At 43.3% G+C, this 27,943-nt stretch overlaps 2 protein-coding genes across 3 annotated transcripts in view; both read left to right on the top strand.

Annotated features, from left to right (window-relative positions):
• CSNK2A2 (casein kinase 2 alpha 2) overlaps nucleotides 1-9,219 on the top strand; it is a 39,368-nt gene extending 30,149 nt beyond the window's left edge. For both annotated transcript variants that reach the window (XM_067018545.1, XM_059045435.2), the window contains 4 exons: nucleotides 269-369; nucleotides 1,199-1,347; nucleotides 3,002-3,095; nucleotides 8,771-9,219. In XM_067018545.1, the coding sequence (XP_066874646.1) occupies nucleotides 269-369; nucleotides 1,199-1,347; nucleotides 3,002-3,078 (327 nt within the window). In that variant the 3' untranslated portion in view covers nucleotides 3,079-3,095; nucleotides 8,771-9,219. The remainder of the gene's footprint in view (nucleotides 1-268; nucleotides 370-1,198; nucleotides 1,348-3,001; nucleotides 3,096-8,770) is intronic.
• A 6,294-nt stretch (nucleotides 9,220-15,513) lies between these two features.
• CFAP20 (cilia and flagella associated protein 20) lies at nucleotides 15,514-27,745 on the top strand. Its single transcript, XM_059045443.2, has 6 exons — nucleotides 15,514-15,893; nucleotides 24,631-24,710; nucleotides 25,409-25,520; nucleotides 26,136-26,324; nucleotides 26,695-26,805; nucleotides 27,318-27,745. The coding sequence occupies exons 1-6, from the start codon at nucleotides 15,810-15,812 to the stop codon at nucleotides 27,321-27,323; spliced, it is 582 nt and encodes a 193-aa protein (XP_058901426.1). The 5' UTR covers nucleotides 15,514-15,809; the 3' UTR covers nucleotides 27,324-27,745.
• Nucleotides 27,746-27,943: the final 198 nt, after the last annotated feature.

The raw sequence follows: 27,943 nt of genomic DNA, 5'->3' as shown, positions 1-27,943 counted from the left end.
AAAAAAGATTATAGTCATTAGGTTTTATGTTCCCATAATCATCAGCCCCTAGAATATTGTTGTCATAAGTTGTGTTATCATTTTAAAGGCATTTTGGAAATTTGCATTCACGTGAACTTCATATCTGTGAGTCTGCTGCCTGTCTGCCCCGGGCTCAGATCTGTATCTGTTCCCTGGAAATTTAGTGATGTAGAAGTCTCCTAATTCTTTGGTCCAGCATCCCCGCGGGCTGTGCTCAGTAATTTGGTCAGTTTGTTTTGTGTTTCAGCTTGTTCGCATTGCCAAGGTTCTGGGTACAGATGAGCTGTATGGGTATCTGAAGAAGTATCACATAGACCTAGATCCACACTTCAACGATATCCTGGGACAGTAAGTAAGAGAGAGAAAGAAAGAGGGTCTTAATTCACCCAATTCAGAAGTGAAAAGGTTAGCTGAAATCACTTTCTCTAAAGCTCTTTCTCCTTTCTAATTATATCAAAATTGAAATATTCTTTTTTTCCCCATATATATTTTTTAACTTGAGAAATTTGGGCATTGTTTACATGTATCTTCTAATCATTTTACTTCTCTAAGAGATAACCTGTTTATCAGTAGAAAATGGAAGACAAAATCATGCTACAGAAAAAAGCTTTCTGGAACAGCATATGGCTTATTTTAATGGAAAATCTTAGAAAGCTGTGATTCTTCTTTGAATAAGAGATTTGTAGTTTCTTCTTCTGTGTAATGGATTTTCTGTAAGGGAGCAAATTTTAAAGCATATTTTCAGATACAGTACAATAGTGTTGAAAAGTAGATGTTGTGTTGACAATTTTCAGACAGTAATTTTATGGAACCTCCATGTTTCTGAGGCTAGCTCCTTAAATATATCTGCTGAACAATAAAGATTACTCAGCTACCTCCGTGTCTCACCCAGAATTGACTAAAAGTCTGGGGCGTAAAATATCTAGAAAGGTTCTACAAATTTTAAATCAGATGCAGACATTATAATTAATTCTATGTATCAGTCCCAGCACTGTTTTGTTTGAGGATGCTGTGATCATAACTATGGGGGGGGAGTGGGACAGGTAACATTAAGAATGAGATTTAATGAGCTTGTAATCAACACAGTGTTCTAAGACTTTGTTGGCTTTAATGCTAATATGTAAGGATTCTTGTTGAATTTAATCTCAGAATACCAAAGCTTTCCTTTTCTTCTCAGACATTCACGGAAACGCTGGGAAAATTTTATCCATAGTGAGAACAGACACCTCGTCAGCCCTGAGGCCCTAGATCTTCTGGACAAACTTCTGCGATATGACCATCAACAGAGACTGACTGCCAAAGAGGCCATGGAGCACCCATACTTCTGTGAGTTTCCAGGGGCCTGATTTGTCAAAGGGAAATTCCTCTACTCTTTGTCTTTGAGGCCAGACAAGAGAATTCTGGGTATTTGGATGAATCATGCTTGGGATTTGGCCTCATTAGTTTGACTCTTGAAACAGCTCTGCAGATCTGTTTCTACATGCTCAAAGGTGTTTGCTTGTTCACTGCTGTAGTTCCCTTGAGTCTGGTCTGTTTGACCATTGCCCATGACCCTGAGTTGATAGATGACAGGTATCTAAAGTTTTGTTTTCAAATGTTTACATTTGTGTGGAAACCTAATCAAAGATTTTTTCCCCCCTCAAAAAAAAAAAAGTGATTTGTTGAAAGTAGTAAGGTGACCACAGCATATTTTTAAAGAAGGAAATAAGATAAATAAATACAAGGAATTTGAGGAAAGGAAAGCAGGTATGGAAGGACCTCACTAAAATCCTATCTGAATTACAGACTTCTTAGGTCTCACTCTAAAGTATGTGTGTCTATTCAGTCTATGTGCTTGCTTATCGGTCTGCATGCATATATGGTTCTCCCCACTGATAAAGTATGTCCCAGACTTTCCTCTCATTATAGGCAGTGTGAGGTCATTTAGTCCAGTCACAGAGGAGACTGAGAGTGAGGGAGGTTAAGTGATCTGTCTCAATTTTCTGTCTGAAGTGAGATGAGAACTTTCAGCCTATCTCTTGCTTGACCAATACGCTCTTTCCTTCTCCTTTTTTTCCTCTCTGGAGATTAACTAAATCTTGCCTGAAGAATACATTGCTCTGTGGTCTTGAGCCTGGTAACTCATAAGCATTAGTAGACAGCAGATTTTAAAGGTGTTACCCTTCATTCTTCCAGACCTCAGACAAGTGTAAATGGATGTCTATCTGTCACAGAAAGCTATTTTTACACTCTGAGTTTGACTGAATTAAGAACACTGATGGGGCTACCCAGGTGGCACAGTGGTTGAGAGTCTGCCTGCCGATGCAGGGGACACGGGTTCGTGTCCCGGTCTGGGAGGGAGGACCCACGTGCCGCGGAGCGGCTGGGCCCGTGAGCCATGGCCGCTGAGCCTGCGCGTCCGGGGCCTGTGCTCCACAAGGGAGAAGCCACAACAGTGAGAGGCCCGCGTACCGCAAAAAAAAAAAAAAAAAGAACACTGATGTTTATATTATGCAAATCATGATCTGTCTACTTTTCTGAATACATATTATACTTCTATAAAAAATTTTTATACTGTTGCTTAAAATCGATAGTTCTTCTAATAGTTCTTTTTATTCACCCTTTCCTCCGAAGTGTTTATTAGCTATCACACATACTTTGAAGAAATGGGAGTTGGATATGATGTTAGTATTCAAGGAAAAACAACACATAAGAAAATCAGTAGAAATTTTGAACAGTGGGAAATGGGTGTTTCTGTGCCTCTCTTTTCCCTGAGTCTTAGCAGTTGAACTTGTACTCTGAAGAGGTATACGAGTTGATTGTGAGAGCATTTCCCCCTGATCATTTCTCAGTGTCTATAATTTCTGTTGCCCTCCTGACCCTGACTTCCCGGTAGCCTGTGTCTCTGTCTCACTGTGGAAGAAGGTTGGGTCTGTTATGGTGTTCTCCCCTGGCACTGGCCAGCCCTGCCTCTGCTGACTGTCCTCCTGTTTTCTTGCAGACCCCGTGGTGAAGGAGCAGTCCCAGCCTTGTGCAGATAATGCTGTACTTTCCAGTGGTCTCACGGCGGCCCGATGAAGACTGGAAAGCGACGGGTAATGCGGCATTGATGCTTGCCAATAAAACCAACCAACCAAACACAAACCTTGAAGGAAAACTACAGTGTGATAAAAAGAAATTCTAGCCATTCCTTCTAAACGCAAAGAAGAGTAAAGACCTAAAAGTCTGTCATAAAGAAAGAAACTCCCCAGCACTAGTCTACAGGGAACTGCTGTTTGGCAGCCTGACGATGCACATAGTTGGGTATCTGAGGGGACTTTCCCTTTGGAATGCATGGGAGATGAGAGACTCGGAGTTGTTGTACATTACCTTTATTTAACAGGAGACCACTGTTGAATTAACCTGTTCAAGTCAACAAGCTCTGAATATCTGACTTCCTATCTATTCCACTGTGGTCTGGGTTTCCTTTGGTGAGATTCAGGCTCAAGTTTTAGCAAAATGTCAGCAGTCTATAGTGACACACCAGCCTCATTCACGAAAAGGAGATACTAAAACAGTGACAGTATTTTTTTTTCTAAGCTCTTTTACAAATTCATGTTTTATGTTTTTTTGTTTTTTTTTTTTTAAATGACATGAGCTCTCTGGGAAATGTACCTCATCCCTGCAGTTTTCTTCTAAGTGTATTCGTTTGGGAGCAAACTGCAGTCACTCTCACAGGAGTCCCCTCTGATGTCAGGAGGCATCACTTTAAACCTTCTGATGCCATGGACAGGTCCATCTGTCTCATAAAAAGTTGGATGCTAAGTGCATAACTTGGAGCTCAGTGTAACCTTTGTTGATTTGCCTAACCATAAAATCTTGTTGCTATTTTTTTATGTAGCTTTTTTTTCCAGCCTCTTAAGGAAAACTTCATTTCCCAGCACATCCCTGTGTGTGCACCTATTTTAATGCACGTCTCTGAGACAAAGACTTTTTGTTCACAACCATAACTAAAGCTGGAAAGTCAGTCTTCAGGGAGGTCAGGGAGGGAGAAAAAAAGCATCCTTATTAGAATTTATTCAGGAAAGACAGATTGGGTGGGAAAAAAACAAGTACTCCCCTCCCATGCTTTACCCCTTTTTATCCCCATGAGAAACAGTTTCCCTCTGTAATCAGGGTAACCTGCGTTTTTAAGCTCTGATAGGTAATACATGAATGTGTTGGCAGAGATAAGTCTTTCTCACTTGCAGGGACTGGAGTTGTGTGGGCAGGGCCACCCACCGATAACCCAAGCGACCGGAGAGAGTAGCATACAAGGGACTTGGGGAAAGGAGTGGAGCTGCTGGGGCAAGTATCAAAGCTTGGGATCCATTGTGCTAGCCTTTACGTTAGCAAAGGAAGCTATATTTTGTTTTAAGAAAATAAAAAAAAAATAGAGCTGATGTCACTCTGGGGACTTGTCATCAACATGGTTTGCAAGCAGTCCCCTGACCCCAGCTGCAGGGCCGTGCTACAGCTGTGGGGACCTCTCACACGAGGCTGGAGCTCTAGGTGTCTACCACCACATCACACTTTAGGATTTCTTTATTACTATTTAATAATGCCATACATTTTTATAAGGTTAGGTTGTTTGAAAATATCTGTTTACATTCCATATCCCAATAAAATCGTATTGGTATTGGTAGCAGGTCCTATCTCTAAATGTAGATTCTATTTTTGTCGTTTGGTCAGTGGGAACTTCAAATAAAACAAGATCCCAAAGCCAGGAAATGCATTCAGTTAAGGTTCTCATACCAATGCTACCTGCCTTCATTGCACATTCTGTATATTATTGTATACATTTGTTCTACCTGAAAATCAAAAACAAGACAGGAACTCTTGGGTGAACCTATATTGATTTGTCAGGCAGCAAAACTCAGTGTTTTGGATTATCAAAAGCCTTCTAATGTGCCCTTCTAGGCAACACTGAACTGTTGGTTATTATTTATCAGGGAGATGTGCCACTGTGTGTCTTTCCTGCCCCACCCATCTTCTCCTTTGTCACCCATTCCCTCCCCCCACCCTTTTTTTTTTTTTTTTTAAATTGCCGGTCTGGACCAGGCAGAGGAAGCCTACTGGAGGGTCTTGGTGTAGTAGTAACCCCATTTCTTTCTCTTGGGTCCCCCCAGAGGCAGTAAAAGCAGCTGGAGAAGAGTCAGGTGACTGACTCTGTCTCTCCTCTGGTCATGATGTATAGTAGGTACAAACACAGCTCACCTGCCTGTCCTTGGGTTCTGTGACTGCAGCTTGGCAAAGGAGTAATTCTTCCATTTTATGCATACAGTTTACTTTTCCACCACCTATACTTTTTACCTCTCTTCATGCCTTAGACATATAGCATAACTGAGTTTAAAATGCTCACTCCTTTCTGAGTCTGGTCTTGACACCCAACTTCTGGCTGACTGACTGTGGGTGGTACTTTCCCAAACTGAACTGAGTCTCGTCCAGACCTTTCCTCTTTTACCTATCTCCAAAACCATTTTGTGTCCAGATGGACCTAGCTCCCCTGAGATTTTAGAGTATTTACCTGGGTTAGGAGGCAGTCTTGGAGAGTTCCAAAAGAGGGATGAGAGCGTGCGTGTGTGAGTGAGTCTAATCTTATATTTAGACAAAGCTGTGGTAGATTTACCCACTCAATATCCTTTTCGGTTAGCATATTATTTCTTAAATTCATCTCAGTAATTTTCATTAGACATTTTGTTTGCTTCATTACCTTGTAACAGGTTAAAAGTGCCTATGATAAGGACCTATTATTTCCTAAAGAAAAGCAAAAAAATGTGGGGAACAGGGTAGTGTTACACTGTCATCTCAGGTACTGCCTGTGTTCAAGAACATAGACCCAGTATGGTGAGAACAGAAGGTTCCCGTGCCAAATACAGATCGGTGTATCAGAGGTTATTGGCCACAGGTGAGCATAACTGCCAGGTTTTGCTTCAGCTGAGAAATCCCATGGCAAGAGCAGAACTGATGAAGTGCAAATATTTTCATCAGGTTTGCTTGCAGTTCACTCTCTCCGTGATCCTATCATCTGGCCTGCCCCTGTCCTGTCCTAGCCCCGTGGTAAGTGACCAGGTGGGAGAAGCCAATGAGTGTATAACGCAGAGCAAGCATTCCCGGGTCATCTTACCACTTAGAGGAGTGCCAGAGCCAGTTCTGTGAGGCACGTGAACATCGGTCACTCTGCTGGGTCTCCTCACAGGCATTCTCCAGCACGTTGGTACTCACGAGGCTCAAAGCATATGTATTCCCTTGCAGAGAAGGCAGGTGCTCTCCAACTGATTGATTAGAGGAGATGGAAGAGCATATATAATTCTTGGGGGCAGGGAGAGAGGACAGGAGAGGGGGCTGTTAAAAGAAGAAAGGGAATCAGTAAAAACAGTTGGAAGGTAGATCTTGAGGTGGGGGAACATGACTTCTTGAGGGAAGAAAGCAAGGGAGCACAAAGTTCAAGTTCTGGAACGTGCCCTGAGTTCTGGAACGCCCCCAGGATTGGTTCCAGTGGGACTGCAAGGTGGTGCTCTTGAGGCAGATGCTGAGTCCCAGAGAGAGCCAGCCCGTGGCCATGGGTCTCAGTCTGCGTCTACTCAGGGAAATGACTTAGCTTCTCCCAGGTGCTGCTTTGATGAGGATGGAAGCAAAATTATTTTGGGACACAAACAATTGGAAGAATTTTTATATATGCATTGAAATGGATCTGAGAGAGCCCCGTTGACAGTCTCCTTTAATGCCAGTTCAGATTAATGATTCGTTTAGGAACCTGTGTTACTGCATGAGCACTCACAGGAAAAAGCAATCTTCCCTCCTATAAATTAACAGGAGTGGGTAGTAACTGATCAGAGTCAAGGCCATTGAGATATAAACCCGAAAGCAAAAGTCGGGTCCATATGAGCACACAAGAAGCCAAAGTTTGTCAGTGAGCTTAATAAATCTAAGACTGGGTGACATCTTGCCATTAAAACTAACCCCAGGGTGGGGATGAGGGGGAGGGGAGGTGGCGAGGAAACATCTGGCTTAAGAAAACCAGTAATAACATATGCTTTGGAGCTACGTGGATGTGTCAGTGAAAATGACCCCAACCAGGTATTGTAGAGGCAGGGGGAAGTGATGTTATGGGATTATACAGGTGATGCATACTTTTGTGTAGAGAATCAACAATGTGCTACAAATGTGATACTTAATCCTGAACTGCATGTATTGGGGATTGTTTTTTTTAAAAAGAAATTCATTGAATCAATAAATTAACAGTTTTTCACTTGCTGGCTTTTCTTGCTGTAAATGGTGACTAAGAGGTTGGGACAGAAATCTTGACACCCAGTGGAAAGCTTGGATAAATCTTCAAGAACCATGGAGCCGACTATTTTCTTCTGTTTGCAGAAAAGCAACACTGCCTGGGTTGTGATCCTTTACTAATGACTACTTCAGACACAATTGACCCCCTCTTTGTATCACTGGATGACTGATGTATGATTTATGTGCTGCTGCCCTTTAGAGGAAAGAAAAATGCCATGTTAAATCCTGTTTTCATAAATAAAAATGTTGATAATCACCAGCATGTTGAGAATCACCAGCCTTCCCAAGTGGGAGACAAGCCACTGCTATGAGGACCTTAAGCTTGTATTTCCTGTCTCTTGGGGGAGAGGAGGAATAAACCTTGAACTGTGAAGTGTGTGGGTGGGTGGTTGCAGTTAATCACCTTGGTGTGAAGACTTTACTTGAGCAGAAGTGGTGGGACTAGGGTGGTGTGGGGATTGTTTCTTCGTACTTGCTTCTGAATTTTGTACCACTCAGAACCTGTCAGTCCTGCTTAGGATTGACCATTTCATTGCACATCTTTACCTTGTGGCAGAGTGTTCTGCATTTATGAAAACCTCTCCCCAGCCCCATTTCTTGCAACACAAGCGGGCACACGCCATTGTTTGGCAGATGGTGGAGTCTTTCATCAGTGCGCTTGCTTCTCACTGATCCCTCTGTGGAATGGGATGCTTGAAAATCATCTGCTGAAGAGTCATTTCTTAACCTTACGTACCATGCAGCCTTTCTCAAATACTAAGCAGTAGAACCCTTCCTGTACCCAAAGAAAGTTTGGGTCATGAAATGTTTCTGTGTGACAGCTTCCCAGTTACATTGTCCTTTCTGTCGGTACCCTGCGGTGGCACCATTCCGAGCTGCTTCTAGAGTTCTGCTGGAATCTCACAACCCACTCAGCTGTGCTGGAAATGGAAGGAGGAACGAGGTTTTCAGGCCATGCCAGACAGCTCCTTCCAGGGGGGAGTTAAAAATATTTGAGCTCCGTTTTTGCTCTTTATTAGTGAACTGGGCCTTTTCCCTCTGTAAATACAGTCATCTGATTCTTGGTCCCAAGACATAAGTAAGTTGGTTCAGGTCTGATGGGTATCTGGAGCTGGGCTGCTGAACCTGTAGCTTGGCTTACACAGAATAGACAAGAGGCTTTGGTGCTTCTAGATCAGCATCCTGAACCCAAGAAAAGGGGAGGGACTCGGTCACAGTAAGGCTGGGACCAAGACTACCTCTGTAAGTGGTGATCAGAAGAGGAAGAAAAAGGGTGCTATTTGAAACCTGAAACCAGTCAGTTCTTACCTGGTTTTCCACAAAGCGCCATGGGAAAGTCAGGCTTGTATAGCATTCCCAGTGCTCCCCAAGAGAAGGGAGCCACACGCCAGTGGAGGCCTGTCCTCACTCCGGGTCAGAATGATTAATGCCATCTTTCCCCTCCTCCCATCTCTCTCCCCAGGTCTGTTGCGGTTCCTCCCACTTTTCCATAAGCAGAACAAGAACCAAATCAAACGTCTTAACGTGTGTAGAGAGATCACGTTCCGTGAGCAGACACAAAACGGTGGCAGGTTTGGCGAGCACGAACTAGACCAACCGAAGGGCAGCCCACCACCGTATATCAAACCTCACTTCTGAATGTAAAAGGTTCACACGCCTTTGGCTTCCTGTTGACTTCCTCCTGACCCAGAAAGCATGGGAAATGTGAAGGGTATGCGAACTGGTTGTTGGTTAACTGTTGCTCCCCCGCGCCCCGGGCTCCTCCCCGTGGCCGCCTGTTTTTTCCAGCAGACCATGTTAACTAGCTGACCACAGACTCCAGTGGGGGCACGGGGCGTATATGGCATGATGGGCGGTTACATATTATAATTTTAAAAGTATATATTATTGAATAAAAGGTTTTAAAAGAAATGTATGGAGAGTTTTCAGTGTGGAAGGGGCCATTAAACGAGACCTGTGGCCACAGAGGACAGAGAGAGAGAAGAGCATTTGAGCCAGGTTCTAGCCAGAGGGAAGAGGGCCAGTCCCAGAGGTGAGGAGGGCCATTTCCAGGACGCTCTTGACAGAGATGAAAAGTTGAAGAGGTATGTGAACCAGTCCTGGCAATGGGGGAACCGCAGGTGATTCCAGCAGACTTGGCGAGCCAGGAAAGCCAGGCCTCGGCCTCGCCTTGAACGCGTTCGTCTCCCTGGACCCCTCCCTTCCAAAGCAGGTGAGTCAACCAAACATTTAGCTGATAGGTAAATGTCACCTCTAGTGAACTCAGGAAGCTGCCTTAGCCCATTCTTTGCTTTCCCTTTGCGCGTCACCATCACCGTGTTCCATTCCACCTCCCAATCCTGCCCACCACCCTGCCATGCCCCCTTCCAAAAAAGCATCTTACCTTGGAGGCTGGTTGAGTCTGCTGCCCCGAGGCAGGGGAAGGGGTTGGGTCTGGGGTTCAGATTATCCCGAAGCTCCGGTGAATGGGAGGAGAAGCAGCCCACTCACAAGTGAAAGAAGGTGGAACAGAAGCACCAGCTGTGTCTGTTAAGGGAGAAAAACGAAACCTGTTTTACAAATGAGATTCCCTGGCGTCCTCTCCCGGGACGGCTGTGCCACGGGGAGGTGAAAGCAACAACCTGGTGCTGCCCAGCCTTGTGTCTGGCTGAGGCCTGCATCCTCCCACCGCCTGCAAAGCAGAAGTGGCGGGCAGACCCGACACCTGGGCAGCTAGACAGGGCACCCGCTAGTTCTCCACAAAAGCCACCGGTCTGCGCAACATCCCTTCTCCTGTCTTCTCTGCTGCTTGTCCTGAACAGGTGACTATGGGAACCCAGGTGTGGACACTCAGTTTTTGAAGCAATTATAGGGGGAAAGCAAAGAGGTCCCTCAGGGCCACCATGGCGTCAGTGTCCCTTGGACCAGCTCCTGTTGTATCCAAGCCATTCCTCAGGTGTGGGAGCTCAAGACTTTGCCTGCCCCCAGACACCAGCGAGTGGGGGCCCGCAGGCCCCCAACCAGCTGACAGGACACCGAACGGATGGACTTGGTCCTTTCCAGCTCCATCACCGGCCTCGTATTCTCAGGCGGTCTCTCTCATGGGGCCCTTTTTGACTCAAGGCTCTGCAAACGTCTTTTGGTCTCCCACGTGTCTGAGACAGCATCTCAATATCTTGTTTTAATGAGCATGTCCCTGAAACTCTTACGAACGTGGTACTTCATATGTGTGTATTAATCTACATAGCATGTTATCACCATGTTGACCCGCTGGTGTTCGAGGGCCTTCCCCGACAGGGAGGGTCTCTTCAGAGCACATACACAGTCTATCAGCTTGGGAGTTCTTTAAATGCCGTGCAGAACTGAAACGCTAGCTTTATCCAACTTCCCTTCTCAACCAGTGGGAAAGTCTTATTTTCCAGAAACCTCTCAACCAAGATAAACTTGGGTTTTGTGGATGATAATTGTTGGGTAGGAGAGTGCTCCGTTGCAGGAAGAAGGTGAAGGAGGAGTTTTTGCTTAGGTTGTTTTGGCCTTGAGAGATGGAGACAAGGAACCCACTAACCCAAGAACAGTCTGAAGCTCATCCACAATATGCTTGGAAATTCAGAACATCAGTTCACCTCTTTCAGTAGTCCTGCTTGTATTGGGATTGTTTAAAGTAATATTTATTGACTTTTCTTGACTACCAAAGTAATATATATGTTCATGGCAAAAAATTCAAATGTTACATAAAAGTAAATAATGACAACCTCACCCTAACCACATACCCACATATCCAAAAACTCTTTCCTCCCTTGGAGGAAACCACAGTTAAATTTGGCATGTATTTTTTGACTATTTCCTATGCATTTACTAACATTTTAAAATTATATTGATTTTTATTTGACAGGTAGTCAGATTTTACATTTTTTTCCTGCAACTTGTGCTTTCACTTAATTGGGAAAATTTTACTGTTATCATGTATAGATCTACCTCACCCCTTTTCATGGCTGTATAGCATTCCATTTTGTAATGTACCACAGTTGAAGCAACCTCTTATGGATAGGCGCTTACCAGTATTGTTGCAATAAACAAATTTGCACATACATTCTTACACAGTCTGTTTGTGAGATAAAATCTTTTCAAAAAAAGAATTACTGTGCCATATGCTTTTTTTCTTTTTTCCTTTTTTTAGGAAGGGCATTGTTGTAATTCAGAGAAAGTAGTCGTCTATTGCTTTCTCTCACTGGTGTAGGTTGGCACCATGATGCCTTTAGCTATGGAATTCTTGTGGGGCTCTGTCAGGCACTTGGGGCATGGTGTCCAAGGTCTATGAGCTTTCCAGGGACCTACAGAATATTTGAGACTTGAAAAAAGGGTGTTGGCTCTAACATAAGAAAGTTGCAAAATAAAAATTTAATAAATGTAAGTAAATGTCTCTCCAATCCTGTGAACTGAGAATTCCAAAAAATTACAGGGGAAAAAAGTTATCTTAAATATGAAAAATGGCTGCCTTTTAATGTTTGAAATGCTATGGGGATGCCCTCAAAAGTAACCATGCAGAGGGCTGGTAAATATCCCTGGCCTGAATGGTCTGGGTGGTGGAATGGATGAGCAACTCTTTGCAGAATATTCTACAAACTTTTAAAATAACGTGCATCTCAAATGCATTGTGCTAAGTGAAGAAGCCAGTCTCAAAAGGCTGGATGATTCTATTTATATGACATTCAGGAAAAGGCAAAGCTGTGGAGATTGGAGAACAGACCCGTAGTTGTCAAGGGTTAAGGTTGCGGGGTGGGGTGTTTGACTACAAAGGGATAGCATAAGGGAATTTTGGGGTGATGGAGCTGTTCTGTATCCTAAATGTGGCAATGGTTATATGACTTGGTACCTTTCTCAAAGCTATACCAAAGGGACTTCCCTAGTGGCTCAGTGGTTAAGAATCCGCCTGCCAATGCAGGGGACACGGGTTCGATCCCTGGTCCGGGAAGATCCCACATGCCGCGGAGCGACTAAGTCCGTGCGCCACAACTACTGAGCCTGCACACCACAACTACTGAGCCCGCATGCCGCAACTACTGAAGTCCGCGCGCCTAGAGCCCATGCTCCACAACAAGAGAAGCCACTGCAATGAGAAGCCCACACACTGCAACGAAGAGTAACCCCTGCTCGCTGCAACCAGAGGAAGCCCGCACGCAGCACCAAAGACCCAACACAGCCAGAAATAAATAAAATAAATAAAGTTATTTTTTTTTAAAAAAGGTATGAATGTTCCAGTTGCTCCACATCCTCCCTATCAGTGGGTATTGTCAGTCCTTTTAATTTTAGCCATTCTAGTTGATCTGCAGCAGTGTCTCATGATTTAAATTTGCATTTTCCTTATGACAAGATATGGTGAGCATCTTTCCATATGCTTATTGGTCATTTGAATATTTTCTTTTGTTTTTCAATTGGGTTTTCTGTCTTTTTCTTATTAATTTGTGGGAGTTCTTTATATATTCTGGATAAAAGATTTTTTTTTGTCTGGTGTATGTATTGCACATACATCCTCCCAGATTGTGGTATGCCTTTTCACTTTCTTAATCTTGTCTTTTAACTAACAGACTTTAAAAATTATAATGACATTCAATTTATCAATATTTTCTTTTATGTTAGTACATTTTGTGTCCTATTTAAGAAATCTTTGTCTACCTCAAGGTCTTGAAGATATTTCTAAGGTTGTTGTTGTTTTTAAATTAAGACCTTATTTTCAGAGCAGTTTTAGGTTCACAGTAAAATTGAGGGGAAGGTACACATTTTCTATATATTTCCTGCCCCCACACATGCATGGCCCCCATCATCAACATCTCCCACTAGAGTGGTATATTTGTTACAATTAATGAGCCTACACTGACACATAACAATCACCCAAAGTCCATAGTTTATATTAGTTTATATTAGAGTTCATATATATAATATATATAGAGTTCATATATATATATTAGAGTTCATATATATTATATATATAATATATAGTTTATATTAGAGTTCATATTAGAGTTTATATTAGTGTTTTATATTCTATGGGTTTGGACAAATGTATAGTGACATGTATCCATCATTATGGTATCATACAGAATGTTTTCACTGCCCTAAAAATCCTCTGTGCTCTGACTATTCATCGTTCCCCACCCCCCTACCCCTGGAAAGCTCTGATCTTTTTATTGACTCCATGCCTTTTCTAGAATGTCATATAGTAGAAATCATACAGTATGTAGCCTTTTTGTATTGGCTTCTCTCACTTAGTAACATGCATTTAAGTTTCCTCCATGTCTTTTCATGGCTCGATAGCTCATTTCTTTTTTAGTGCTGAATAATATTCCACTGTCTGGGTGTACCAGTTTATTTAGCTGTTCACCTACTGAAGGATGTCTTGGTCACTTACAAGTTTTGGCAATTTTGACTAAATCCGCTATAAACATCTGTGTATTGGTGTTGATATGGACATAAGTTTTCAACTCCTTTGGGTAAATACCAAGGAGTGGCATTGCTGAATCCTATAAGAGTATAATTAGTTTTGTAATAAATCTCCAAGCTGTCTTCCAAAGTGACTGTACAATTTGCATTCCCACCAGCAATGAATTCCTGTTCCTGTTGTTCCACATCCTAACCAGCATTTGGTGTTGTCTGCGTTCAAGAGAGCAGAATTTAAAAATCCTGCAATAGACTCAGGTGCACATGAAAATCTAATGTACAGTAATTGTGTTTCCCCCTAGGATATTTTGAAAAATTTAATGACCTTAAGGGATAAATTGTTCACTGACCTGAATTATACAGAGTCCTCAGAAATCATCCAAAAATAACAGCTTTCTATAAACATTTTTGACTTTCTGCTGTAATAAGATCCATATTTTTCTTTCTGTCTGGAAATTCTGGTTGGACTGTTCACAGCATTGCCATGATGATTAAATGATTTAATAAAGGCTTAGGCTTAGGCACTCTATTATATGCATGACACAAAATAAATGCTCAATTGATGTTAGGAATTATTAGTTATTACAATGATGACATTAGTTGTTACTGTGAAGTTAGCTGCAAACTCCTTTTCTGTCAGCCACAATACCCACCACAGGCCTGAACACAGAGTAATATCCAGGTAAATGCTCAGTGAGTGACTGGTTTCCAACATTTGGGATTTCTTCCACACTTGAAATACCATAGCTTATTTTATGTCTTTTAAAAAATGTTCTAGGGCTTCCCTGGTGGCGCAGTGGTTAAGAATCCGACTGCCAACACAGGAGACATGGGTTCAAGCCCTAGTCTGGGAAGATCCCACATGCCACGGAGCAACTAAGACTGTGTGCCACAACTACTGAGACTGCGCTCTAGAGCCTAAGAGCCACAACTACTGAGCCCACGTGCCACAGCTAGTGAGCCTGTGTGCCTACAGCCCGTGCTCCACAACAGGAGAAGCCACCACAAGGAGAAGTCCGTGCACCGGGACGAAGAAGATTAGCCCCTACTTGCCGCAACTAGAGAAAGCCCGTGAGCAGCAATGAAGACTCAACTCAGCCAAAAATAAAAATAACTTTATTTTTAAAAAATTCTAAGAATTAATTTTTTTAAAAAACCGCTGTTGATTGAACTCAACCAACTCGACTTTATTTTAATTGCATTAATTTCTGCTTTTATTCTAATGTTCAGGCCTTGTTTTCTAATCATGCATTTAAGGCGATAAATTTTCCTCCAAGTATTGCTTTGATTTCATCTCACAGGTTATGTGGAGTATTCATAACGATCCTGTCAATAATTAAAGCAGATGCCTATAAGGCATTTACCACAGTTAGTGCGCAATACTGGTTAGCTGCTGTAACCTTATCCAGTACTCGGCCAACAAGTATTTATTTGTCATTCGCAGGACACCAGGTAAGCTTATCCGAGCCACCTTCCGTGCCTTTCCTCACTTTTCTTTTGCCTTTGTAACTCCTCCTAGCCCCTTAGGCGGCGGGGCCTGGCCTTCACGCGCATTGACCCCACCCCCGCCAGGTTCCCATGACTGCACGTAGTACTAACAACATATTCTATAATCCAGTCTCCTTCCGCTTTCTAAAAGCAGCTATGGGACAACGATGGGAAAATAGTTCCTTGGCAAAGGAGTTCTTTTCACGAGGAGGCGGAACTAGGGCGCGGCTTAAGAGCGGAAGGAACAGGAAGTCTGTGAGCCCTGTGGCGGGATTGGGCTCAGCGCTCTCAGGGGGCGGGCTCAAGTGGGCGGAGGAGGGATCTATCGCAGGCGGCGGGCGGCCGCCGCCTCCATTTAAGGAGGGGAGAAGGGAGCGAGCGGCAGTTGCTGTGGTTTCCGTGTTGAGGTGTCTTAGTTCTTATTGGACCTGAAGTTCACGGACGCAGCGTCCGACTCCAGCTGTCTGTGGCTACCGGTCGGGAGGTGAGGAGAGCAGCGTCCCTTCTTCGGACCAGGGCCAGCCCCTGTTTTGCCTTCGCCACTTGGTGCCCATATTTAGGTCGGCTTCGGCGCGGCTGAGGAGAAGGCCGCGGGCGAGATGTTCAAGAACACGTTCCAGAGCGGCTTCCTTTCTATCCTCTACAGCATTGGCAGCAAGCCCCTGCAAATCTGGGACAAAAAGGTCAGGGGCTGGGGGCGGCGGCGGGGCGGGGTCCCGGGGCTGGGCCCGGGCCCGGGGTAGCGGGTAGTTATGTCGAACTGGTTCCTGGGGGAGGCCGGGCGGTCTCTGCTGTCCCCTGTCCCCAGCCTGGCGTGACTGAGGCGCGAGGTGGGGGCGTCGTGTAAGCATCGGGGGGTGCATTGTGGGGTGGGCGTGCCTGGGGTTTAAGTGTCCTGCGGCAGTAGTGTGGTTAGGATAGTGGTCCCTCGCCGCAGACTTGACTGGGTCAGTCGGTTCCTCAGCCTCGGTTTCCGTATCTATATGGTGGGGTCGATAGTGCCCGTCTCACGGCATGAAAAGCGTAAATTCACGTGAGGTTGCTTCGGGAACGCGCAGATGAAAGGAACTGCTGTGAAATGGAACGCGCAGATGAATGGAACCGCTGTTCACTGATTTCACAAATATTTACTGATATCCTGTGTTGTACCAGGCCCTGTGCTGGGCACTAGACACAGAGCCTTTGTTCCTGGCCCCCTTAAAGAGGCACAGCCAGAACTCAGTTATGTTTGGGTTTCATTCATTTGCTCCCTTCCTCCCACTGATCCCAACCAAGCCGGAATTCGATGGCCTTTGGCACCTGCTCCACACTCACTGTGACTTGGGGTCTGTACTCTGCCTTCAGTGGCTGATCTCCATCAGGGAAATTGCAAAATGGTGATAAAGTGTTGTCTGGGTTAACAAGCTGAACGCCAAGTACAAGCCTCATCATCTTTATTCAGGCATCCACTAAATGATAACTTTGATATTTCCTTTCTCATGCAAATTCCCAGTCATCTGTACCCTTTTTTGAATATAAGTTAATATAAAGCACTCTACGTTGGAAGACAGGTGATTTAGGGTATACCTTAGTACTAAGGTATACCTTAGGGTATACCTTAGTACTGCACTCCTTCGGGGACAGTGGAGAGAGGTGGTATGTTGAATGCTGTTTTTACAGAGAAGAATGTAGGATAATCTAAATAAGCAGTTCATTGGTAATGAGGCCAAGAATTTGGAATATCATCTCAGAACAATTCCCTGTCTTCCCTTATCCACAGATGAAGGTTTGGGGCCACATAGAGGTTAGGAGAGAGCATGGACAGCCTTCTGCCTGTTGCCACTAGGGAATTCTGCTTTCTGAGAGCAGCTTTGGGGATGGTGTGTTCACAATGTCATTTTTTAAAAAAAATTTTTTTATGGTACGCGGGCCTCTCACTGCCGTGGCCTCTCCCATTGTGGAGCATCGGCTTCAGACGCGCAGGATCAGTCGTTGTGGCGCACGGGCCCAGCAGCTCCGCGGCATGTGGGATCTTCCCGGACCGGGGCACGAACCCGTGTCCCCTGCATCGGCAGGCGGACTCTCAACCACTGCGCCACCAGGGAAGCCCCACAATGTCATTTTTATAAGATAGTTGAAAGATCTGAATGTAATGAGTTTGGCCTTATGCATGTGTGAGAAATATCACCAGCTCTCCTCTTTCACAGTGATTCTGTCCACAAACTAGAGATGCCAAGAGTTACTTATTACCCAAGAGAGCAGTTCCTTAACTGTTTTCCTACATTTTACTGAGTTTTTCAGTTCCATGGTTTTGTTCACATTGGAATAAAAAACACTTTAAACTCCGAAATTGTACCTCTACAAAGAGAACCCGGAATGAGTGTACCTGGGAACTTTGTAAAGGTGATGGCTTCTCAACTGTGGCTTGACTTAATTTTGGACTGTCCAAAGGCAAGGAGAGAGTGGATTGTATGCCAGTTGAACTTGGGATTGTAACCAGAGTGTCAATGTAAGGCAGTTGATACAGAGAATGGGGCTTGATCTAGGAGGAGAGGTTTTCAGAGCACGTCAGAGAACTTAACGAACACAAAGAATTCCAGCGGTAGAGAGGCCTCAGCATTTCTATCAGGTGAAACTTTTATCAGAGTCGCCCCATTTTAACCCTTCTGGGCTTGATCTTTTGTAGTGTGTTTTATTTTTTAAATGCAGCTTTTTGAGTAGTCAACATATTTGCACACGGAATATAAAAGCAAAGTAACCATGGTGCACTGTGTCCCTTAACAACACCACTAGAGGTCGGATGGTACCCTAATGACATAAACCTGTGTGAAAACATTGTTAGATCGACTGGCAGGGTTCCATGGAGTAAAGTAAGCAGACATTTTGGCAAAGAAAACCTTTAGAGGAACACTCATTTTAAGCAAAATTCTCATAATAGTAAAAGTGAATTATATGTTTCTACTCTTCTTATTTAGACTAGATTGAAAAGTGTTTATCTGTGAATTTTTCCCCCTTGAGGCAAGAGAAGGAAAGGGAGGAAAAAAGGAAAGTTTGGGGCTAGATCCATAGGCTTTGGTGTATGTGTTCCTTTACTCAACTATATTATAAAGTCCTCAGAAAGTGTTGGGAATCCAGTCCAGAAGGGGAAACACTGGGAACTGATATTCTTATCAAAGATTTATTGAGCAACAGCTAAGTGACAGGCATTGTGTAGATCTGGGGAGATACAAAGTTAGGGAGAAGAGAAGACATTTTCCCCACTCCCATGATTCCGAATAAGGCAAAGCTGTAATAAGGGCAAAGTTTGATGGAGGGAGGGAAGGACTGTCCACATGTATCTAGAAATGACCCTGCCCTCTGCTAGTAGGTACATATTGGCTATAAGTGCCTGTTTTTAGTTGTTACATATTTTGATTTCACAAAACTTTACTATTCTCCTTCCTGAGTTTATGGAGAGAGAATTTCTGTTATTTGTTTACGGTGAAGAGCAGTCTTTGAAAACTTAGGTTTGGCTTCATTTAGGCTCTGTGTCTCCTTATGAATATGAGGAGTGAATGCCATATTCATAATAACAGTTAATTTGCAAATTCATTTTGGGGGTGTGGCTACATTTGCAATACCTGCATTTATCTGACACTCTAAAGTTCTCAGCCCCTCCCCCCATCTCATCCTTCAAATCTCAGCTTAACTTAAGTACCCAATGAAATAATGTTTATGTCTCCTGTGTGCTCCTGTGGCGCTCTATATCACGCTGAATGGCAGTTGCCTATTTATTTTATATCTCCCACTAGACTACAGGTTCCTTAGGGGGAAGAACAGTATCTGACCTTGAAACCCCAGTGCCAGAGTGTGGTCAGACACCTTGGATTTGCGTCCTGGCTCTGTCGTGTGTCCTGTGCTGTGTAACCTTGGGCAAGTACTTAACTACTCAGTTCTCTCATCTTGTAATCCACCTCCTTCTCATGGTTATGGAGATTAAATGAAGATGTATATAAATGCTTAGCAACAGTTATGGCACACAGTATTAAATAGGGCAGGGAACTGAGGCATTTGCTCAAGAGTAAGTGAAAAATTTATAACTGAGCCCTATATTCAGATGTCTAGGAATAGGAAGTACAGTAACTCCAGACTTCTGAAATGAGAATAATTTAGTCAGTGTACCATGGCTTTCCCAATCCAAAACCTCAACATGGCTCTAAGGCCACACAGACTATGATCTGGTACCTGCTTAACTAGTTCTCCAGGCTGACGTCCCACAGGATCCCCCTTCTAGTATTGACCTCCTACTGAACTGAAAGAAGTGTGTTCTCTCCCTGCTTTAGGCTTTTGTACTTGTCAGCCCCTCTGCTGGGACCCACTCCTACCCCTCTTCATTAGTCTCTAGGTCTCAGCTCAAAGGTACTTCCTCAGGTTAAGTTAATTTATATCCACTTATAGAACCTCTACTTCCTTCTCATCATACTTGAAATTAGCTTCTCAAGATCTGTATTCCTGGCTGGAAGGTAAGCTTCCTGATAGAGACCTTTGTAATTTTTCAGTCCAAGAGTTTAGCAGAAATTAGGGATTTCTTAATGCTCCCTTAACTTCTGGGATCAGCAAATACTACATTATTAAAGGATTTTTTATGTTTAATGTAAACATTACTTCCGGTTTGTAAAGAAAATACCAGGAGGTTCTTTTCCCACTTATGCCTGTGTAAAACATGTAACTTTCAGACTTTACTGGTAATACCCTAAAAATCTACTACGTGAGATTGTTAATTCATACAAGCTTCTCTCTCTTCTGCTCACCTTTCTTTCTCTGCTGCTGATCCTCCCCATTCCCAAATGAAATATTAGAACCAGAGTTTTTGTGGCTATTGCTGGAAAATATTAGATTCCCATTCCCAGTTCCTAATTTTAAAAATGAACAAAGTCTCTCTCCAGAAAAAAAGTTCCCACACTCTACCTTTTAATTAGCAAATCTTGTTGGTACATGTTAAATTTCTAGTAGTAGAATTGAGAGCATTTGGACATGAAAGTACTAAAACTATTTTTTTCAGATTATCCCTGGGTCAATCTGAGGATGTTATTCATTTTTCCAAAAAATAGCTTTTACTATAATTGGGCAAAGGCCTGGGTTTTAGTTACACTTGCCCTTTCAAGGCATTCTTAGGAAGAGACTGGTTAGCAATACATATAATTGTCCTTACTTTAACTAAAGGGCTGTTTGTAAATGTCCAAAGTTGCCTGTCTGCTGTTTGGATAGTCCCTGTTAAGTGCCACAAAGGGAGAGAAGCCTTTAACCCACTGGAGCCTACAAGGCCCAGGGCTGGAGACAGAGCTATGCCCAGCTCTCTCCACAGAGGTCGCCCTCTGCCTGTGTTCTGACTTAGAGCCCAGCCCCTCGCTCAGGGCAGAAACTTCCCTGCTGAAACGGACAGCTCTAAAGGCTTAATGTAAATTGGAACATGTGTCATTAAGACTAAGATGCCAGATGGCTGAGGGCTCAGCTGTCTGCCAGGATAAGTGGGTGGAGCCACAAAAAAGAAAGGTGGGAGTAGGGAACGGATACAACTCGTGTTATTTTTAAAGCACTTGAGAAATATAGAGCGTTGGCCAGCTTCCTCCCTATCCCAGTAGTATTTTCCCCCCTCAGCTTTGACCCTCCTCCCTGGGGCTTACATTGGGGGGAAAAAAAAAATCAGTGTTCTTTATTAGTTGTCCCAGCAACCATGGAAAGCCTGGGAGAGTGATTGCAAAAAAGGGCTTGAAGGTTCTCTTCTTGGTGCCTGCAGAGGCTGAGAACCATTCTGATTGTTAATTGCCAGTAGCCTGGGTTCTGAATCTTCTAAAGTACCTCTACCTCATAGTTGGGGCCGGGAGGTGGGGTGGGGGAGGAGTTCATGAAATTAAAAAATGTAAGATGGGCTTTATTTATTATCATTATTTTGGAGGAATAAAACACTCATAGGCCACACTACAGGAATGTGTCATGAAATTTAAAAAATTAGCAAGTCAAAAACAATAGGCACTTTCTAATTTAGAGAGGGAAGTAAAATAAAACCTACTTCCACCATGTGCAATAAATGCTGACCAGTTCATTTTATCTTCATTTCAAAGCCAGGCCTGCCTAGTGGCCTCTGAACTGGAAGAAGCTAAGGAAAGGAAGCTGATGCTTTCTGAGTCCATGTGTCTTGTTATACATGTTTGTCAGAAGCTGAACTGGGGAGGGGCTTGCTTCCTGGAAGACCTTTACAACTTAAGGCAGTGACAGCCAGATTGCCAGGGTGGCTGGGAGGCCTTGCCCCAAATTGTCCACCTCTCTTTCTCCTTTGATCGTAGTTTTAGAGCCTAGAGAGAAGTTTGGGGGCATTTCCCATCCATATCTCTGGTTAATTGCACCCCCGGCCCCACTCCACTCTTCTTCCAGTGAATTTGTATTTACAGCCCTTTGAACTTAATAAAGAAGAAAAATCATAATTCACTAAGAAATCAACTTAATTTGATTTTAAAGCTCCGGCAGCTTGTGATATGAGAGTACTTTTCTTCTTTGAGGACTGAACTTTCTCCTTGGGCAAAGCTCTATTTAGACTGTTCTCGCAACTAGGCAGGTTAAAACTCTAGAGAGACTGTTGTGCATTCCTTCGAAAAAGCTGCCTTTTCCCCCTCTGGGTTCTCATGTTTTACGGGCTACGTTAATTAATTTTGTAAGAATTAAGTTTGTGAGTGTGGTACTTTATGTGTTTTGAAAGAAATTTCTCTTAAGAAGTTACTGACAGTCTAACTGAAAGTTAGTTTGCCCCTGGGACAGAGGTATAAGAATATACAAAGTCCGTTTTGGCTTTTAGTCTGTTGGCTTCTGTGTGCAGTGTAAGGCATTGTTTTCTTCTGTAAAGACCTGAGTAGTCACATTTACTGGAGTGCTATAAACTTTGAGATGAGCAGAAGGCCAATGTCCTAACATTTCCTCCCTGTGAAATCTGGCTGGGTTTCCTGGAGCTGAGGGAGGCTTCCTGTGACTGTGGTCAGAGAGACCTTCCAGGATATAAGATCTGAGGTCCCACTTACAATGTTGGATAAATTGCAGCGTGTTGCCTTTTAGCAATAGTAGTCTTTGGACCCTCATTACTTAATCCTTTCAATTTAACCGTCTGTTTGGTTTGTTGCATTCGGTACCTTTTTAAGAAAGAATGAAGTTATACAGAATAATTAGTGGTATGTTATAAAATTAGCGTTTGCATCTTGTTGGGATACTGTCAGCTTTTATCAGTGTGCCTGCAACATATTATATGGAAAAATTTCTTGATGAATTTCTCCTTTACCAGGAAGTCTGTCTGATTTTCTACAGCAGCTGTGGGCTAGCAAATAGAGGAGGAATATTGCCACTTTGGGAGCATTTATATGGGGAATGCGGTGGGCAGTGTTGGCATGTGCTACAAGTCTTTGTGATCCAAGTCTTTGTGCTTTTAATCTCCCTTGGAAAGAGGCCCAGAATTCAAAGCAGGAGGGCATTGGATGTCGCCAGCTTTGTTTGAGAAGCACTTCAATGTGATGTTTGTGACTTGAGAATCCAGAAATGCTACACTGGCAGAGATCTAGGGCCCATCCACCCAGCATTCTGTCTCTGACAATGGGTACCAAAGGATGATTTGTGGGAAGGCATTCTTTATGCTGGTAACCTCACTGGCTTTGTGATATACCTTAGGATCTCTGGCTTCCCATAATAGCCCATGGTGGATATGTTATCCAGGAATTTTTGAAAAATCCTCCTTGAATCTCTTCATATGTGCCAACTCTTAGGGTGACAAATTCCAGAAGTCAGCAAATATTTGAATGCTTAGTTTATGCCTAGCAGAGTACTAAGCATTATAGAACATATAAATGATGTTTAATACATGGTCCTTACCCTTCAGCTTATACTTTTTTGAGGAGACAAAACTCAGTTGCATCTGGCAGAAAAAGATGGGCAGTGATATCAGATGTTACCTGGGGAATACCATGCACACCACAAGTGGATCAAATGAACAGGAACAGAGCACACAGAGACTGATGTCTAAAGACAGGATACCATATTATTAACAATTGTGTTAAACAATACAACTATCAGACTCAATGCTGTATTCTCTTCCCATATGCAAGTCTCATGGAAAGCCACATGATGAGTTGTTGAATAGGACAGCACAGGCAGCTGTTTTCACTATACCTAGAAAAAGACCCCATGCTTGTCATTCTGATGCATCCGGTTCTAAACCTGGTTGATCTTTTTCATGTGTTAATACATTCAGCCCTAACAGTCCAGCCCTGTCTCAGAAGTGCCTTTGCATGTCTCTGCTCTGTCCATATAAGGTGCTTGGGTGTACTGCTTGAAGATAATTGTGCTTTCCTAAATATGTTTTGAGAGGAGGAATCCGTATCGAATATTGATTCCTCTCCATCATATTCCTCCTACATATGCAGCAAACAATGCAAAACAATGTAGGATGAAGTGCTAAATTATGTAGTCTAGGCTACATGAGCAAGAAAAATGAATCAGAGAGAAGAGAGGTCAGTGTAGGCTGAAAATGCTAAAGAAGGCTTCTGTGTGTGGCACAGATGGGACTTGAATTCATACTTGAAAAAGTAGAAACTTAGGGAAAAGAAGATAAGGAAGCATGAAGTAGGAGTAACTTGGGGTAGTAATACATTCGTTTTTTGGTTGCTACCCTCCCTCTCAGTGACACTCAGTATTTGGCCTTTCTGGCCAGAGAACTATGTGAGGCAGTGTAGGGCAGTGGAAAGCCTGGTCGTTAATCCTGCGCCTCTTTCTTAGGGTCTGTCATCTGCATTCCCTGAGTGTCAGTGTCCACGTCTGTAAAGTGGAAACAACACCAGTGACCTTGAGATTTTTGTTGTTGTTGTTAGGACTGAGCTCGTTGTTGTTAGGAATGTTCCTAGTGTATAGTAGACGCTTGGTAAACGTTAGCTGGATCTAAATTGAGTTGATTTCTTTGGGAAGAAATTTGTCCTGATTTATAGATTGCCAAATTGCCTGCAATTCCTGTGGTGGTTGATTGGGCCCTGTATAGAGGTAATAATAGCATGGCTTACTTTCACATAAGCTTTAACATATTGTGTCACAAACTTCTGTGTTATGCCCTTTGGGCTACTGTGGTTTTCTTTAAATCAGGGGTCCCCAACCCTGGGGCCGCGGACGGGTACTGGTCTGCTGCCTATTTGGAACTGGGCCGCACAGCAGGAGGTAAGCGGCAGGCGAGCTGGGGAAGCTTCATCTGCCTGAAGCGCCGTATCCCACCCCACCCCCAACCCCGGTCCGTGGAAAAATTGTCTTCCACACAACTGGTCCCTGGTGCCAAAGAGGTTGGGGACCGCTGCTTTAAATAGTCCCATTCAGCCTTCAAAATCTTAACAGAGTTATTTGTTGATATTTCAGTACTAACCAGTTTAATTTCATCCCTTGTAGGTCCGGAATGGCCACATCAAAAGAATCACTGATAATGACATCCAGTCCCTGGTGCTAGAGATTGAAGGAACAAATGTCAGGTAGGTTGCCACTCTGTTCTCCCAGAGACATGGAATGCCAGGAGGTAGTACATCATAGAGTAATAGCATGGACTGCGGAGTCAGACTGCCTGGTGTGAATCCAACTCTCCTACTTAGAGCTCACCTTGGGCAAGTTACTTAATCCCCCAGACTTTAGTTTCCTCACCTGTGAAATAGGGATAACAACAGTACATCTTCCTTGTAGAATTATTGTGAAGATTAAGTAAGTGAATGTGTATAAAACACTTAAAACCTCCTTAGCACTTAGTGCTATATAAGTCTTAGTTATTAATATTTAACCCAGATGTGTTTATGTGGAGGTTTGGGTTTACAGTAATTATCCAGTGGGTGGCCAGGGTAGTTTTCAATGTTACAATGGCCTTAGTTTTGGTTTTCTATCATTTGATAATTTCTTAGACCAGAATTAAATCTTTTTTCACTGGAAGAACTTCCAGATCCACTGGTCTGGCTTTGTTTTTCAGATATTTTATTGTTGATGTCTAGTGCTATGTTAAGCTTTTGTTTCAGAGTTTTTTTAAAGCATTAGCTTAACTTAAGGGTTGAGGGATCATTGGATGACATATCTGGATCTTTTAGATCTGCCTTCCAATGTATCCTCTTGGACTGAGTGTTATTGCTGTACATACCACAAAGGAAAAGACAAGTAGTGTGTTTATTGGTGTTTCCTCTTTCTACAGCACCACATATATCACATGTCCTGCAGACCCAAAGAAAACATTGGGAATTAAACTTCCCTTCCTTGTCATGATTATCAAAAACCTGAAGAAATATTTTACCTTTGAAGTACAGGTAAGTATGTGCGCATGAATCTCTACACTCTTGGCTATACCAAAGAGGTGTCCTATCAATTTATAGGAAAAAAGTGGCCACAGGAAAGTATCTTTATCCTTTTGTATGTATTCTTTTCTGCCTCTTCTGTACACTTGATGCAACCATTATTATTATGGCATAATTTTGGTATTATTAATCAAAGTTTAATGCCAAGTTTAAAAAGAAGCAGTAAGCATCTAGAAAATCTAATCAATAGCTACAAGAGTTCAAAGCTTGAGGGTTAGAGTAGTGTCCATTTGGGAAGTTACTATTTAATACTGGGCTATTGTTGGTCTCAAGCCTAGCTTTTTTAACTTTTCAAAGGGAAGAATGTTTATGGAATCATGCTATGGTCTGGGGACCTGATGCATGTGTCATATGTCATAAGCAGCTGGTGTTGTCTTGGCAACAGACAAGATAAACTAGGTACTTCCGGGCCGTCTGCATCCAGTGTGACCTGTATCTGGTTTGTTTATTCTCCCTTGGGTTTCAGCCTTGGGAAACCAGGCTGTGGGAGTTTCAAGTCCTTGTCTTATCGAGGTTGTTTGTTTCTTCCAAGATGGAGTTAATGTGATTCTTCTCTGTATTTCAAAGGTACTAGATGACAAGAATGTGCGTCGGCGGTTTCGGGCAAGTAACTACCAGAGCACCACCAGGGTCAAACCCTTCATCTGTACCATGCCCATGCGACTGGATGACGGCTGGAACCAGATTCAGTTCAACCTGTCAGACTTCACTCGGCGGGCATATGGCACAAATTACATTGAGACCCTCAGGGTGCAGGTACTGGCTCCTTTTCCAGATGGAGCCCCAAATGGGAGAGGGATCTAGGCTCTGTTTGTTACTGGCTTGTGACCCAGGTGACAGAACAGGGTGGGTTTCTGGCTAAAGTTCCCAAGTCACTGTCCAGGGGGCTTTCACCTCAGAGAGGCCCAGGACCTACTCAGGAATCTGCTCAGATACAGTGGGAGAATACAGCAAGTAAAATCTCCCTTTTGTCAGAATCTACCCCTAAGCCACGCTGAGGAGATGCCAAAGAGGTGAAGCTTTGACAGCACCATGTGGGGGGCTCAAGGAAAATCAGGAAAGGAGGAAAGACAATCATATTTTGTGTCTTATTTTAAGAGACTTATTTTAAGTCTTGCATCCACAGATCCATGCAAACTGTCGCATCCGCCGCGTTTACTTCTCAGACAGACTCTACTCAGAAGACGAACTGCCAGCAGAGTTCAAACTGTATCTCCCAGTTCAGAATAAGGCAAAGGTAAGCCAGCTTTCCTCAGAGGAAGGCCAGGCAGTGAGTTGGAGAAGCTGTGTCCCTGGAAAGTGCTCTGTTCTACAAGTTCAGCTGCAGAGCCTCTCTCTCTGTTGACATGGAGTATGGAGGACTTTTACATCATAAGATCTTAGGTCTTCCACCACCAGCACTGAATCAGGAATGATCCCATGAAATGTTCTGTTACTGCTGTCTCACCTCCATGAAGTGATACTGTCCCTCCTGGGGGGTATCCTGCTGCTTCCTGCTCCCAGGCCCTCCTTGCAGAATATCTCCATCTGAACCTCTTCATCAGCCCCAAATTACTATCAGCCGATCTGTCCCCTCTGACACTACGATGGGTGCTTACATGCCTGCCCACTGGTGACACATATGCATCTCCCTACAGTCCAGCATCCCCTTGAGTGTCACTAGAGGTAGGGGGTCAGTGGTACTGACTGTCTGTTTTCTAATAACTTAAACTGATGCCTTTGTTCTATTTTTTTTTCTTTCCCCTCCAGCAATAGCTGGAATGCAACTCAAGGGATAGACCCTGGATGTGACTTTTAGTTTAAAAAGGAAACTATCTGGAGGACAATGCAAAAAACAAATATTTATAGTAGTTCACTGTGCTGCGGTTCTTTTACCTGCTCCTTGGCGTCCCTGGTCGTGGCTACCAGTGACCGTGCCGTGCATTGTAAGTACAGTGGGGGATAAGCTGTCCTTTGATACATGAATGCCAGAGTTTATCTTGCTGCCTGCCTCGGTGTGTGGGGAGATACATTTACCATGAACTTACAGAATTAAAGATGTCCCGTAAAGACAATTTCAGACCAATATTTCTTTCTATGGTTTGTTCTTTGTTTTATACATTATCTAAATATATGTATATGCTGTGTATTACTCATAATCCGGAAATGAATAAAATGTTATATTCTTGGTTTGTAAATTTGTTCTTAGTTTGTGTCTTTTTTAATGGTGACATTTCTCTTTCTTTATGGTATGAAAATGGAACTCTTTCCAAAGAACATCCCATACATTCATGCTGTGAAATAGCTTACGATAAGCACTTGAAGAACAAGACATCTATAGATACTGATTTGGAACAACTTCCAAGATAAACTAAATGGAAAGGAACTGAATAGTG

Source organism: Kogia breviceps, chromosome 18 (genome assembly GCF_026419965.1).
Source record: "Kogia breviceps isolate mKogBre1 chromosome 18, mKogBre1 haplotype 1, whole genome shotgun sequence".
NCBI lineage: Eukaryota > Metazoa > Chordata > Mammalia > Artiodactyla > Physeteridae > Kogia > Kogia breviceps.
Note: the sequence above shows the minus strand (reverse complement) of the source record. Positions and strands in the feature narration are given on the sequence as shown.

Excerpts from the sequence above, each read along its gene's own strand:
- CFAP20 (XM_059045443.2), top strand. The coding sequence starts at position 15,810 with ATGTTCAAGAACACGTTCCAGAGCGGCTTCCTTTCTATCCTCTACAGC. Across the intron at positions 25,521-26,135 it reads ATTTTACCTTTGAAGTACAG|GTACTAGATGACAAGAATGT; the intron begins GTAAGTATGTGC and ends TGTATTTCAAAG. Across the intron at positions 26,325-26,694 it reads TTGAGACCCTCAGGGTGCAG|ATCCATGCAAACTGTCGCAT; the intron begins GTACTGGCTCCT and ends TTGCATCCACAG.